The 16,940-nt window shown below is 44.4% G+C and overlaps 1 protein-coding gene across 1 annotated transcript in view; it reads right to left on the bottom strand.

The window, feature by feature from the left end:
* Window positions 1–209: 209 nt before the first annotated feature.
* Window positions 210–16,940, bottom strand: part of TMT1A (thiol methyltransferase 1A) — a 64,083-nt gene continuing 47,352 nt past the window's right edge. The window contains exons 4-5 of the mRNA XM_085883072.1: window positions 13,021–13,192; window positions 210–4,110 (exon numbers count right to left, since the gene is read on the bottom strand). Coding sequence (XP_085739198.1) covers window positions 3,874–4,110; window positions 13,021–13,192 — 409 coding nt within the window. The 3' untranslated portion in view covers window positions 210–3,873. The remainder of the gene's footprint in view (window positions 4,111–13,020; window positions 13,193–16,940) is intronic.

Below are 16,940 nucleotides of genomic sequence, written 5' to 3'. Positions count from 1 at the left end.
TATCTGTGGGGGATAGTTCCTTGAAAATTCTGCTCATAGCGGGACTGTTTCAATTGGAAAAAGGGTGGATAGGTTCCCAACGGTTCGTGATTCATGAGGGAAAAATCAAAAAGCCTGTGAAAAACCGTGAATACACCCACCAACAAAGAAAAAACGCCCACGGAAATATGAAACAAAACCCGCGAATACGTGAAGCACAGAGTCGTGAATGTTGAAGGTCACATTTTATAAACCACGAATATGCAAAGTACAGGGCCGCGAATATGCGAAGCAGATCACATTTTATAAACTGAGTACACGGGGTCCACGAAAAGCGGGGCATTGTTTAAATAGAAAAAGGATAGGTAGGTTCCCAGCGGTTCACGATTTGTGAGGGAAAAATCAAAAAGCTTGTGAAAAACCATGAATACACACACCCACCAACAAAGTAAAAACGCCCACGAAAATGTGAAAAAAAAAACTCACGGATACGCGAAGCACAGGCCCATGAATGTGGAAGCAGATCGCATTTTATAAACCACAAATAGTGAATCTGCAAATAGTGGGGTCAGACAGTATATAAAATATGTATTTAAAATTGTTTTTTAAATTTGATGTAATATAACATACTTTTTATAAAGCGTTGGTACTGCCGAAGCAGTTTCTTGGCAAGGGTTATACTGCGTGGTTTGCCATTGTCTTCCCAACATTGTTTGTCCATGCTCTTTCTTTTTAATTGCTGAGCATCAAGCAAGGAAGCAGCATATACCATTTTTTTAATCTTCGAAATGATTTGGCAGGTGTTTGAAACAATGACACCCAGACTCAGAGCGAATGCTCAAATCATTGCGCAGAATCTGGTCTATTACATATGTATATGTGTGTATATATATATATATATATATATATATATATATATATATATATATATATATATATATATATATATATATATATATATATGAAGACCACAAGGGGAAAACCAGAGATGTCAGGATAAGTCAATTTTGAAGAAACTGAAAAACAAAGTTTCAAGACTTTGGTGGACTGTTTAATAACTGTCATAGATTTCTTTTCCAGTAAAAGGAAGAGTGATCATTGGCCGATCAAATTAAGCATGTAGCATTTGACAAGCTTCTGTGTTATTTAATTTAAGAGCAAAGAACGAATCAATGTTGCAAACTGACATCACTGGTTATTCCCTTGTTTAATAATTGCCATGCAATTTTAACCCAGGATGTGTAACAAATTCATGCTTGTTGGTTATTAGCATACATTACATGACTTTGGTGATCACAGATTATATTTTTCAACATTAAACGGTCATTGTTTTTTTGTTTGATTGGTGTTCAATGCCATACTCAAGGGTATTTTGCTTATATGACGACGGATTCTCCATTTCTTACTCCGTACTACTTAATATGATGGAAAACCGGGAGGAAACCAAGGATAAACCACCCCCGCGATAGCCAAAGTCACCTCATGTGACTCCCTCATATACCTAAGCAGTTTGATTGGGCAGTGGGTACATCGAACGAGGATGGGTACTCAGACGCGCTAACCATTAAGCCACGGCGTGGGTCCCATAAAAGTCACAATAAAGGTTTGACCAGGCTTGAACCACGATATGCACCAACTACGGAGCCCATGCTATAACCAAATAGGCCATTGTCGTGCTCAGAGTTTATGCTGTGAAAGTTTTACAACCTTTCATTTTTTTAGTTTCTCAACTCTGAATATTATGGTGGAACAGTTAACATGAATGAAAGGGAGATAACCAGGAGTAAAGTACTGACAACTCTGGGTTTCGACTTGTTCAGTTTTGAAAACACTTGTTTTTTCATTGCACGTCTAAACTTTATACCATATAAATTATGTGACACCCCTGGTTATTTGTTAAAGTAATATTGTGAGAGGAAACCTTATGTTGCCAACTATTGGCAGGTGCAATAACCCTGAAATTTATAAAAAGTGACATCTTTGGTTTTCTCCTTGTGGTCTTCATATATATACATATATACATATATCACGAAAAGAACAACTTATGGTATGTTGCATTCATCTGGAAGAGTGAGAAGGTTAAAGACAAGATGATAAAGACAAAATGAAGGAACTAAATGCAAACAATTAACTCATAAGGATACAGTCATCATTTTCAATATGGCTACAGTCATGGATACAATAAGGATACAGTCATGGCTTCACAATCCTCGCATTGATCGATTGTTGGTAATCAAAACATAGGAGGTGCAGCATGGGTGCAAATTCATTGTACCATGAATACTTGACATGTTACACTATTTGGGTTGTACTTATACACTCAGTGTACAAAAAACATTAGAACACCTGTCTTTCCATGAAATAGACCAATCAGGTGAATCCAGGTGAAAGCTATGATCCCTCGTTGATTGCACCTGTTAAATCCACTTCAATCAGTGTAGATGAAGGGGAGAAGATGGGTTAAAGAAGGATTTTTAAGCCCTGAGACGATTGAGACATGGACTGTGTAAGTGTGCCATTCAGAGGATGAATGGGCAACACAAAAGATTGAAGTGATTTTGAACGGGGTATGGTAGGAGGTGACAGGCGCACTGGTTTGAGTGTGTCAAGAACTGCAATGCTGCTGGGTTTTTCATGCTCAACAGTTTCCCATGTATATCAAGAATGGTCCACCACCCAAAGGACATCCAGCCAAGGACAGGCCAGTGGTCGAAAACGGCTCATTGATGAAAGAGGCCAAAGGATGCTGACACAAATTGTGTAGAACAACAGACGGGCTGCAGTTAGTCAAGTGCCTGTCCAGTACAATGTTGGGGTTGAAAGACCCATAGAATGATGCACAACTTGTCGTACCATGACACGAATGGGGTATGGTAGCCAATGACCGTAGAGTTCCACTTTTTTCAGCAAAACAAGAACCTACGGTTACAGTGGGCTAAGGAATGAAAACACTGGACACTGAAGGATTGGAAAAAAACATTGCCTGGTCTGATGAATCCCGGTTCCTGCTGTTTCACGCTTATGGGAGGACGAGGGTTTGAAGAAATCACATGAGTCCATACATCCATTATGCCGTGTGTCAACGTTGCAGGCTAGTGGTGGTGGTGTGATGGTGTGGGGTGTGTTTTCATGGCACACATTGGGCCCCTTGATAAAAGTGGAGCAACGTTTGAATGCCACAGGATATCGGAACATCATGGCCAATCAGGTGCATCCCTTCATGGCAGCAGTGTATCCATCTGTGAATTGATTTTTTCAGCAGGATCATGCCCCATGCCATAAGGTTCAGATTGTCCAGGAGTGGTTCCACAAACGTGACAGTGAATTCAGCTAACTGCAGTGGCCTGCCCAGTCACCAGATCTCAATCCAATTGAGCATCTGTGGGATGAGATGGAACAAGCTAATTGGAGTAGAGATCCCCTACCAACCAACTTGACACAACTGTGGGAAGCATTGGAGTCAAGATGGACGAACATCCCTGTGGAACGCTTTCAAAACCTTGTAGAGTCCATGCCCCAACAAACTGAAGCCGTCTGAGTGCAAAAGGGGGGTGCAACTCAATGTTAGGAAGGTGTTCCTCATGTTTTGTACACCGAGTGTACATTCCAACATGAAACGTATTGAATGGATAACCTGTGGGAATAATAATCTGGAGTCACATTTCCACTAAGTACTTGTATTTGGGACACAAAGCATGGGTTATACAAGTTATTGCGCAAATCTGTGTTACAGCAACAAATTAATGTGAAAAATTTTTCCTCGCATTTCACCGTGACCAACGTATAATCACTTAAAACAATGATGGCACCTTGAAATGGAATCAATGAATCAATTTGATCAGGAAATCACCTGCAAGATATAGGTAAGATCCCATGACGATCCCCGAAGGGCTATTACTTCTGAGCGCTACCTACAATGTGTGGCTTGATGATCAGCCAATTGATAGGGGCACTGAAGTGTTCAATGTCTACTTTGGTAAACCCCACATTCTGCATGTTTTGCCACGGATCCCTCGTCAGATTACAACTGCAAAATAGAAGACTCCAAAGAGGTTCGACGAGGCGCTGCAGAGACAGCAGCCATGAGCCAGGTGAAGCAGCAACATGCTCAAGGATGTAAAATACGCCACCCTGTGAAACGGAATGTGGAAAGGTTATTTTTCTTTTAAGTTCAAAGTAAAATCAACGTTAAATATTAAAACAAAGGACCGTCTGCATTTACCGTACACAAGATATGGACAAAGCAAAAAGTAAACGGCAACCTCCTTTCACACAACTACGCATTTGGAACGTACCCTCGACCAATGTGGGAGGAGGTAGCAAAGATACCTCAATACTAGGCAATGGCCTTATAGATTGGGAAAATATGCAACAGAAGCATCTTATTTTTCAATAGTTAAGCCTGGCAACTAAAGTTTGGCAGCAAACTCCACATCTTTGTGGAGTTAGGCAGCAATGAACCAACAATTTTATTGTACCATTCCTAGAGTAGACCTTTGGGATCGTTTCATAATTAAACCGATGAGTCACTGTCCAAATAAAGTAAGTACAGCAGATTATTTTTAAAAAATTTGCTCTTGTGTCATCCATCCATCCATCCATTGGGAGCATACTCTGTACAGAGCGTTGGTGCTGCTAAAGCAGTCTCCTGGGCTATTGGGCATAATCCTAGACCGGTCACCACTCTGATGCAGGTTACTCGAATGGCTCAATCATCGCAGCAAGCTTGTACTCATTTTGCCAACCTTAGAAGGATGACAGACTGAGTCAACCCCACCTGGTATTAATTCAACAGCCAAGCTGGATTTGAACTCAGGAGCCTTGGATCCCAAGCCTGCAACCCTAAACATTAAGCAAACACCAGGCATACATTGTGTCATCCGATGTACAAATTTGCTAAGTATACGCAAAGAAAAAGAAAAAGACATTAAGCACAAGTTGCATTTTCCTGGATCACAGCGACAAGGGAGAAAATTATTCAGAAACCGTTACATTTGTCAAAAAATAAAACCAAATATCGATAAAGTACAGATCTTTGACAAATGACCTGAGAAATTCAGAGGGTTGGTTGATTTTCTTTCAAATCGCAAATTGAGGATGTCTGTAATGGCACTGTTTTACACCAACAAAACACACAAAAACAAGGGGACGACTTTCGGATGCGGTTGCTTGGCAACACATCCTGTGATGTAAGGCTCAAGATCCATGAATAATGCCATCCAATGATGTCACAATAAATATCTCAAGAGGTCAATATTGTGTGGAAGCATCATTAGAACGAATGACTGCTGCAACCCTATTCTCATCCTCTTGAAGAAGCTTCCAGAGAGAATACAAAGCGAGTTCTTGCCAGTCCAGTCCTTATTCATAGATTAAGACAAAAACTGATATGTACATCACATCAACCATGCACGCTCACACCACACTTACAACTATACCTATGTATACAACATTCAAATCAATCAACTTACCTAGTCACTGAATGATGGATTTAATGACAATCTGGATCATCATCGACGTTTTGACTATTTCCAGAACCACTTTTAAACAGAGGGTCCCCAACTTTAGTTGCGTTCAAAGGTCACCCGATCAGGCAGTTCAGTATACCTTTACAACTATTGTACACGTGTTGGTCAAGCATTTACCAGATGTCAGTCACAATTGCTGAGAATCCCAATATCCCTGGGGAAAACCATCCCTGGGAATATTGCTACAAAATAACTGCAGTTGGAAGCAATCTGGGGCTCAGTGACGAATCGGTAAATTGTAAGATAAAGTGCTTCATGCAATGAGCTAATTCTTACTGTAGATAGCAGTATTGCACTGAAACTGCTTGGTGAGATTCGTGAAAGTGCTGGAACGTTCTCAGATGAAACTTCGAGGATAGACGAGAATTGCATTTGCTGAAAGGCACGGGATTATTCTGTGATATTATACGAGAGGCAGTCAATAAGTAACCTTAAATTGGTGAGTTAAATTTGAGAATGTAATGTGTGTAGTTGTAGACGACATGGTATATATTGTTATGAATTTGGGAATTTGATTGCACACAACATACAGGTTCCTTAAGTCAGCTGTGTCGATAAGTGCTTGTTCGCAAGATAACTCACCTTCCATTGTTTAAATGTTCAGAAATAGATTGGATGCGCTGCGGATCGATTTAATAGTTAGGGAACGAACAATGGAGACATCCCTCCCCCTCTTCTGCGAAGAGGAAGAACCCTGCTGTCCTATGACTCATGATGTCAACAACTCCCTCCCACCTGTGGCTGAGCAGGGGGATGGAGCACGAGGGCATGAGTCACGCCGGGCGTAGGGGGGGGGCAGGAGATGGATAAGAGGAGATCTTTTCTTTTGTTCAGGGGCAGAGTTGGAAGGGCAGAGTTGGAAGGGCAGAGTTGGAGAAGGGAGTTGAGGGGAGTCGTTCAGCAGACCATCGAGTCCTGCTTGGCTTGCATTAGGGTTGAGGCCTTCGGAAGCTTTTTGCTTCAGCTGGCTCAGTGAGCTTCGGCTGAGGCCTGGCTCGGGAGGAGGCTTTTTGGAGGCTCTTTGCTTTGACGGTTCCGTGAGCTTTGGCTTTTGCTTGGCTCGGGAGAGCTTTTTGCTTCAAGCTGCCCTGTTTGGAAGGAAGTTAAGCCGGTCGCTCGGCTCGAGCTGCGAGTGGTGGCTTCTTCTTCTTGGTTCGTGGAGCTCATTGTTCTCCATTTTGGTTCCCGGCTTGGTGCGACTCATCGACCCCTTCGTGGAGGTGGATCCTCGGGGAAGCGACGCATCGACGGGAAGGTTCGGCGCTTCGTCTCACCAGCACGAGTTGAGAAGCGCAGGAGGATTTGCGGGAGCTCGGGAAGGATCACGGCTCGGCGATTGGATCCAGCTCGCTCTCGCTGGAGCCCGGGTCCGAACAACTTGAAGACCACATGAGGTGGAGAGGTTCGAGATAGGTTCTGAGTTTCAGCTCACCTGTCCTCCGAGCTGGAGCTCGTTATTAAAGGCCTCTGCCACCATTTTTTGGGTGTGTGTGTGTGTGTGTGCGTACGTGTGTCCGTGGGCCCGTGTAATAAGTAGGAACTGCTATTAAGTGCAAGTGACTGTACATAATAAGTAGACGGTTGTAGTTCTTTTGTCGTGCTTTTGTTGCTTGTATAATTGCATACGTGCTTTATTATAATAAATGTCCTTGTGTGAATGTAAACCTGTTCGCTGCGTCCATTCCCTCATTGAACTGCCCCATCTTGCACTCGGAATATAGTTGGTTTTTAAATAGCCGATAAATAGAATCGGGTCTGGCGAGGTCTGGTGATAATACCTGCTCGGTTATCCCAGAACGGAACGGACCGCTTAAGCAGTTTGTGTCCAAGCAGGCCTTCGCCGAGGTACGGTCCCTCGGTAGGTTACCCGCGCGGGTACTTAGGTATATCGATATTCGGCGATTCACCCAATTTCGTGCGGGTCGAATACGGACTGGGACGTGGTGGGATTAAAAACCCACCCGCGACTGGTTTCTGGCGTTGTTCCAGAAAGTCACGACTGGATTGTCCATTCGGTGGGCGAAGCGACCGCTATTGGTTATACGCGGTTGTTCGCACGCCGACGGGCGGGAAACTACAACAAAATATATATATACACACAGCTCTGGAAAAAATTAAGAGACCACTCCAAAATTATCAGTTTTTCTGGTTTTACTATTTATAGGTATGTGTTTGAGTAAAATGAACATTTTTGTTTTATTCTATAAACTACTGAGAACATTTCTCCCAAATTCTGAATAAAAATATTGTCATTTAGAGCATTTATTTGCAGAAAATGACAACTGGTCAAAATAACAACAAAGATTCAGTGTTTTCAGACCTCAAATAATACAAACAAAACAAGTTCATATCCATTTTTAAACAACACGATACTAATGTTTTAACTGAGGAAGAGTTCAGAGATCAATATTTTGTGGAATAACCCTGATTTTCAATCACAGCTTTCATGCGTCTTGGCATGCTCTCCACCAGTCTTTCACATTGCTGTTGGGTGACTTTATGCCACTCCTGGCGCAAAAAATTCAAGCAGCTCGGCTTTGTTTGATGGCTTGTGACAATCCATCTTCCTCTTGATCACATTCCAGAGGTTTTCAATGGGGTTCGGGTCTGGAGATTGGGCTGGCCATGACAGGGTCTTGATCTGATGGTCCTCCATCCACACCTTGATTGACCTGGCTGTGTGGCATGGAGCATTGTCCTGCTGGAAAAACCAATCCTCAGAGTTGGGGGACATTGTCAGAGCAGAAGGAAGCAAGTGTTCTTCCAGGACAACCTTGTACATGGCTTGATTCATGAGTCCTTCACAAAGACAAATCTGCCCGATTCCAGCCTTGCTGAAGCACCCCCAGATCATCACCGATCCTCCACCAAATTTCACAGTGGGTGTGAGACACTGTGGCTTGTAGGCCTCTCCAGGTCTCCGTCTAACCATTAGACGACCAGGTGTTGGGCAAAGCTGAAAATTGGACTCATCAGAGAAGATGACCGTACTCCAGTCCTCTATGGTCCAATCCTTATGGTCTTTTGCAAACCTCAGCCTGGCTCTTCTTTGCTTCTCATTGATGAAGGGCTTTTTTCTAGGTTTGCATGACTTCAGCCCTGCCTCAGGAGCCTGTTTCGAACTGTCCTCGCCGTGCACTTCAGCCCAGCTGCCGTTTGCCATTCTTTTTGTAGGTCACTTGATGTCATCCTATGGTTGTTGAGTGACATTCAAATGAGTTGGCGGTCATCCCGGTCAGTGGAAAGCCGTTTTCGCCCTCTGCCCGTCTGTAGATTTGTTGTCCCCAATGTCTGCTGCTTGGGCTTGTTCTTATGAACTGCCATCTTTGAAATTTTAAGGATGGAAGCAACGTGACGCTCACTGTATCCCTCTGCCAGTAAAGCCAGAATTGAACCCTTCTTTTCCTCACTCAAAACTTTTCTTTTCAACTCTTTTGGCATGGTCAATAGTTATTTTTTTGATTCTAATTACTTTTGAGGTACTACTAGCACTGTTTTTGCCATCCAGCTGGTCCTATTGCAAGAGGATAGTGATGACCACAGCAGTGGTTTTTATACTTTTCCTTGTTAAATAAGATTCGGTTCAGGTGATCACCGAATCAGTACCTCACTAAGTAGAATGAGGTGTGCCTGTGTTGGAATTCAACAGACACTGGAATGGAATGGCTGCCAGACATGTTGAGATGCCGATTTAATTTCTTTTTGGAGTGGTCTCATTTTTTTCAGAGCTGTAATATATATATATATATATATATATATATATATATATATATATATATATATATATATATATATATATATATATATATATATGTGTGTAAGAGTCATGTTTTGCCTGTTTTCGATCTGGCAACATTGAGCGTATGACATCAGCAAAGCAGTTTCAAGATGGCGGCTCACTTAGACACATGCACCAGGGTGGAGCAATGTTCTGTCATCCGTTTCTGGGAAGTGAGGGTGTGAATCCCAGTGAAATCCATTGCAGAATGAAAATGCAAAATGGTGATGTATGTTTGTCACTGCAGCAGGTGTACGACTGGGACAGGAAGTTTAAAAGTGGAGTTCTTTCAGTTCGGGTGTGAGTTCTCTCGGCATCCTCCTTGCAGACACTTTGCAGAACCCCAGCATGTTGTGAATGATATGGTGTGCTGAACCATGGTTAATGTTCAATTCGGAGACCACGTCATCCAGCGTAATGTGACGGTTTTCCATTAGCACGTGCTCAACTCCTGCAACAATTTCTGGTGTGTCAGTTGTGTGAGGCCGGCCTGAGTGAGCAGCATCTGCCATACTGGACATTCCACTTTTAAACTTCCTGTCCCAGTTGTACACCTGCTGCAGCGATAAACATGCATCACAATATTGCATCTTCATTCTGCAATGGATTTCACTGGGATTTCCACCCTCATTCTACTGACGCCATACGCTCAATGTTGCCAGATCTGAAACAGGCAAGACATGACTCTCATTCATAGATATAACATATGTTGTCTACAACTACACACATTACATTCTCGAATTTATATCGATATTTTAACGTTACTTATTGACTGCTTCTCGCATAAACCTATGAGAGAGAGAGAGAGAGTGAGAGTGAGAGGACGGGATATGTGATGAGCTGTGTGTTTCCATAGTCCCTGTGCTCTATTATATCTGAGTGAACAAGGTGTTAATGGCCAGTGGTTGTTAACACGTAGAGCCGATCGTAATTAGGTTGTTTAAAACTCATTAAAATTGTGCATCGTGAAAGAATTCCTTTGAGCTCTTTAAATCAACCTGGATGGGCCATCGTATGAGAAGACACCACAACGGTAATCGAAGGATCGACCGCCCCGAAGGACGAGGTGAACACGCGTGAGTTGTGCCGGCAGGACTGGGACACTGGGCGGTGGAAATAACTCAATGCGGGAATCGGAGTTGAACATTGTATGTGAAGGTGAACTTCCTCATTTGACTTCATATCTGTTTATTTGAAATCCAAGTTTCAAAAACATTATGCTGTTGATGTGGTCACTCTAACGCCATTCAGAAGTCACAGACACCAACTGACAAGGATCCATCCAAGTGGTAGCCCACAGGTACATTCGTTCAGAGTCGTGAAGCTCAAAGCTTGGACTGCCGTCGTTGGAGAATGCGGTGGGTTCAGAACCATGAACAACATACGTTCACCAAAGGGAAGAAAACACCAAGGTGCGTAAACTTTACCCCGACATTTTTGGCAACCGTGACATGATCTATCATTGGTAAAAGGCTTTTCGGTGTCACAGAAACAGCAGACGAGGAAGACTACGCATAAGCCATGGTGCTATGGTTGTGATCGGAGTTCAAATTGACCACTCATCCATCTGCCATGGAGTTTGACAAGTGGATTGAATGAGCCGAGCAGCTTGGGCTTGAAGGGAGAGACACTAATGGAGTTTGTTAAAGAACAGCAAGTGGCTGCAAAAGAAGAGAAGGCTCGTGAACAGGAGGAAAGACAAAAGGAGAGTGAGGCACAGCGTGAGACATGCAAAGACAAAGCAGAGCGTGAGGAACATGCACGGAAAGAGGAGGCGGATTGTGAGGAACATGCATGGAAAGAGGAGGCAGAGCATGAGGAAGGTAAAGAAGAGGCAGAGCATGGTAAATGTGCCCGGGAAGCTGAACATATGAAGGAGGAAATGCAAATGAAGATTGAATTGGCAAGAATACAGTTAGAGCTCGAAGCAGCTGCACGTGCTTGCACCACACCTGACACTGGTGAGGTATGAGTAATGGCAAACAAGCCGAAGCTCCCCACACTTGATGAGAAATACGATGAGCTGGACACGTACCATGAGAGATTCGAGTGCTTCACTGTGAGTCAACATTGGAACAGAGAGGATTGGATCGCTCGTCTCAGTCCTCTTCTGACAGACAAAGCACTCCAGGTGGACACCAGTATGCCCTCGGAGAATGTTCACAACTACGATCGCTTGAAAGTGACCTTGTTGAAGAGGTATGAACTTATGGAGGAGAGATATCGCTGGAGGTTCAGACAAAATCAACCTGAGGAAAGTGAAACTGCATTTCAGTTCATGTCACGCTTGACACGGTGCTTTACAAAATGGACTCAGAAGTCACAGACACCAACTGACAAAGATCCATTCAAGTGGTAGCTGACCTGTACGATCATTCAGACTCGTGAAGCTCAAAGCTTGGATTGCAGTCGTTAGAGAATGCGCTCGGTTCGGCACCACACACAACATACGTACACCAAAGGGAAGGAAACCTCTGAAGGTGTGTGTATCCTCTTACCCTGACACTCCTTCTGAAACCCACATATGGAGATAACCAATAACTAACACACACACACACACACACACACACACACACACACACACACACACACACACACACACACACACACACACACACACACACACACACACACACACACACACACACCATTTATAGTCCATACATTTTCAAAAGCTTTTGAAAAAGATATTTTGCAGATGAGAAACCAATAAAGACAATGAGCATAACAAAGCGGACATAAAAATTAGTTTGCTTTAACGCACACTCAAACAGATACCAGAACCAAAATGAAAAAGAAACTAACCCCTCCCCCCCCCCCCCATGCTTCATTAGTTTCTCAGCTTTGGCTATTTCATATTAAAAACTAAAAGGGCACTCGGTAGAGCACGTACCTCCTCCCCACAATGCCTGATCCACGAGAACATATCGGGTCCAATACATTTTTGAAATATCATGTTATACAGCACTATATCGTTTTTTGCCCGATCTCTCAAATGGTGAAGAATCACAATAAAAATTAAATAAACCTCGTATCCACATCCAGATTCGGATCTTCATAAAAACAGAATCAATTTGTCTTTATCACACACCCACGCTGTCCACTAAGTTTCATCCGAATCCATCCACAACCTTTTGAGATATCGTGCTACATATCGGTTTCGCCCAATCTCTCAATGGTGAAGAATCACTTAAAAATTTAGAGTAGCCGGATCCACAAAATTTCATCCGGATCAGTCCACAACTTTTTGACATATCGTGTACACAAACAGACAAACAGAAAGACAGACAGACAGAAAGGGGTGAAAACATAACTTCCTTCACCTTCGGCGGTGGAGGTAATAAACCATTGTACATACATGAAGCAAAAAACATGCGTATGGCTTATGTGCATATATAATACGTCATGGTTATCTATCTGGAATCATTCCAATTGCACTGGGCCATGGACGAACACGCAGGTCTAAGGCCTGTTGATCTGTACTGCTTCATGCAATGGTAGCGAGTGATCTTATTAGGGTGGAGTCAAACCGGCTGTCCATCCAATGGATGGAAAGCATTAGGGTGGAGTCAGGGCAGCTGAACATTGACCCATATATAATATGATATTTTCTAACTCTAAAAAGGGCATAACTCAGAGAAAAATTAACTAAATGTCCTGAAACTCAAACTTGTTTGATACCTTATCGTATTAAAGTCATGTTGCAATATATTACTGTATTTGCAAAGAACATACCGGACGAAGAATCCTGTGCATTTCCTTTATCACCATATCAACGTTCTTCACAGAGCAAAGGACGAGCGTGCAAACCACCACGTCACATGATCCATCCTCCAATGATGGAAGTTGCTCGGCTCCTCTCACCAGCCAGTCACGGATCGACACGTGCGGATAGATACTCGCAGATCTGTGGGTGCCACGAGGCCCACACACAGGCATATTAGTGTATGAACAATGACACGTCATTCTCGCACCGAATAGGTGCATCCTTTGTTTTGATCCATAGTTTCTTCTTTTGAGCCTATTATCATGACATCACCACAAAGATGTATGAGTATGACAATACATGAAACAACATAACAAAAATAGGACCACTGGACCGGCAGCTTATCTGGGTCCTGGCCTAATGTTGCCACCAAAATTTGGTAGCAATCTGACTGTTGGGTCTGGAGAAGAAGATTTTTGAAGGAATTTACTAAGTCCGCCATTTTGACCTACTTAAAGTCACGTGACCGGAACAAGATTTGCAATCCCCGTTGCCAGTCAGGAGAGGAACGTTGCTGCCAAATTTCAGTCAGATCGGCCCAGTGGTTTGGCCTACGAAGTCGAAATAGGAGACGGATGGACAGACGGTGCACGATGACAGTACCTTCTATGGAATTCCAATTCCAGATAAGCTAACAATGTACATTGGTTTTTGTTTTAAACAAAGAGCGATCTGTACATTAGAGTTGCATTTGAAAAGGATAATACAGGCTATTGTGAAGTCCCTGTCACACCTTGACGTGTTAGCCAGCGTATGGCAAGGTCTCAAAATGTATGTAAAACGCTGGTGTACGCTGAACTATTGATGTTTTTTTAAGTTTTGGGCGTATAATAACGTGTTGGACGTATGCATAACGTATTAGTAATGTACACAGACCGTTTTAATCACATATAGATAACTTGTATCAACGAATGCTGAGCGTGTTGTCGGGGTTCACAACCTATGCCCAACGATAGTCTAACTTATGCATAGCGCAGCAGCGTATCGCCGAAGATCATGTGGCATAGGCCATTCATAGGCTGCGGCTCGACAATTCAAATCATAACCGCACCAGACATCGAAGTGTGAAGCCGCTGTCACACCTTGACGTTTTAGCCAGCGTATGCCAACGTATGAAAAATTTGCCGAACCAAGCTGGCACACGTCGAATACGTTATGGGTAAGTTTTGTATACGTTAATAGCACGCTGGCATACGTCGTCATACGCAGAGTACGTCGAGAAATTTTCAGCATGTTGAAAATTTCGACGTACTTGACATATGACACACATTCCGCATACGCTGGCATAAGTTGTAGGCACGCTACGCGATCGTTGACACAAGTCGATATACGTTACTTGTAAGTTACTCATAAGTCGAAACACGTCAATGTAATGGTTAGCGTCAGTGTTCCAGACTCCCTGTTTTTTTTTTTTCTTCAGTATGATGGTGATGTTGACACTTCGATTTCTAGTGCAGTTATGATGTAAATCGTTGAGTGGCACCTATTAAATATATTATATTGTTGTGGTTACCAAATTCGCAAACCACCATTCAGGTCCCTTAGGTGAGGTATCTCGGTAAGTGCATGTGTAGTTAGGCCCAAACCCGTTGTCTAGTGGGAATACATGTCATTTATACGTGCTGCGACTCTTCAGGATAGCCGTTTTTCTTTTACTATCTTTATTTTGGACCAACCGCCATGATTACCACCACAACCACAACATCAACCACCAACCACAACACCGCTTCACCACAACTGCCACGACCTTCACGTCACACCTCGCAACCGTAGCATCGCCACCGTTCTTGCCCCGCTGTGGGTACCGGTGTTGGACTCGTGCAGGGCGCACGTTGAACAGCGTGTACAAAATCACGGATTTTGTGCTTCAAAAACGGATCAAAAACGACACACGCCCACTTTTTGCCGTCCAATCGGTGAGCGAGGGGCGATTTGGCCCCGCCTCCAGAACGATCGATATATGCAAATTTGTGGATCAAAAAGCCTTCACGCCCACTTTTTCTCGGGCCAATGGGGAGCGAGGTGAAAGGTCAAAGGGAGGGGGTCAAAGGCGAAGCTACGGGGGGATAAAAGGACGGTGTTCGTCAGTCAAGAGAACGAGAAAGAGTCAGAGGGTGTGGAAGTCTGGAGCCCGAAGCCTGCAGTAGCTGGAGAAGCTGAAGAGAGTCGAACGAGGAGAGCCCAGAGAAGAGTCCAGGGTGGAGAGTCCAGAGGCGGAGAGGCGGCAGCGGCGAAGGCAGACGAGGGGTGCTCGCGTCGGTACCGGGAGCTGCACGCCCGAGGGAGGCCGGCAGCGCGTCCTGGCCGAGGTGGAGACGCACACCAGGGATAATAAAGATCCTCTATACCCCGAGCATCAGCAACCCCCTCCTGTTTCCCCCCGCGCTGAGATAGTGCGACCAAGGGGGCCCCTTTTCCCACCCCCTGCCAGACACTGTCCGCGAGGCCCGCGGAGTGAGGCGCCATCGCCGCTCCGCGTCTCATCACCAGACGGGTAGGCGCGACCCGGTCTCGGCCTCAGGCCCGCCTCATCCTTGAGGGTATTCTTTCCTTGGTTTTGGGTATGTGTTGTCGGCGCCGTCTGTGAAGTAGAATTGTATAAGTGTTGCCGTGTGCTCGGTAGTCGGTATTAGCTCTGCATTGTTTTCGCTTTTATATTTGCTTTTTGTGTAAATGGAATTGTGTTTTCTTTTTTTTGTGTGCTTTTGGTGGAATTGAATGTGTGCTTCCCGTGTGCCGCGAATAAATGTGCTTTATTGTTGAACTGTTTCCCGCTTCGCTTCGTCATTTCTTTCTTTGAATCCTCATCTTGCTTCACGTAAAGGGTTGGTAGTGGGCTGAATACGCCCGATAATTAATCGAACCGTCGAGGTCGACGATAACACCGCTCGGTTATTCTGATAGTACGGAACGGGTCGCTTAAGTGGCCCGTGTCCGAAGTCGACCTGCGGCGAGGTGCGATCGCCCGGTCTACCCTCCGCGTGGGTACTTAGGTAGGTCGAATTTGGCGAGCAACCCTATCCCACGCGGGGGCTGATTGGCTCGATCGCGGTGAGACCGAAAGGTCCACCCGTGACTGGTTCCCGGCGTTAGTCCGAGAGGGTCACGACTGGATTGTCCGTCCGGTGGGCGACGTGCCGCGATTCGAGTTACGTGGCCGTCAGCACGCCGGCGGGCGCGAAATCCGCAACACTGGTGTCAGGAGTGGGATACAAATTCAAATTCATCGCCCTCCTCGCGGCACTGGAATCGGAGAACAGGAAAACGGGCTGTCCTGTCTCCAATTAAATTCACGGGAATCGGTCCAGGGGTGAGAGAAGCGACCCCCGATTCCCTCCAAATTACGAGCGAGCAAATTAACCCTTCACGAGAAGCAAGATGGCGTCTCAAGGCGAGCGGGAGCCGGGGGTATTAGAAATGTATATGTGTAATAATGTAGAGTCCATGGTCCAGGATGGAATCCCCGAGCAGGAAATGTTGATTGTGCAGGAACACGGACTCGCCCAACTGAACCCAGGGCCCGAGGTGGGTGCGGCAGCGGCCGCGGTGTATGACACCTCCCCCCCCCTCTCCACCAAGACCCTTCCCCAACCCCTGCCGAAACGGCTCACTCAAGCGCACCCGACGTGGCCCAGCTATGCGCCATGCTGGCGGCAATGATAAATGAAATAAAAAACGAAATGAAAGACATGAACAAACAAATAAACGAAAAGATGGATACAAATAAAAACGAAATGAAAGACATGAACAAGCAAATGAATGAAGTGAAAACGACGATGGATACAAATACAAACGAAATGAAAGGCATGAACGAAAAGATGGATACAAATACAAATGAAATGAAAAACGAAATGAACAAGCAAATAAACGGAATGGAAGCAAACATGAA

Source organism: Eptatretus burgeri, chromosome 5 (genome assembly GCF_056783735.1).
Source record: "Eptatretus burgeri isolate ZD-2024b chromosome 5, Ebu_testis_v1, whole genome shotgun sequence".
Taxonomy (NCBI): domain Eukaryota; kingdom Metazoa; phylum Chordata; class Myxini; order Myxiniformes; family Myxinidae; genus Eptatretus; species Eptatretus burgeri.
This window is presented reverse-complemented; position numbering and strand designations above follow the sequence as displayed.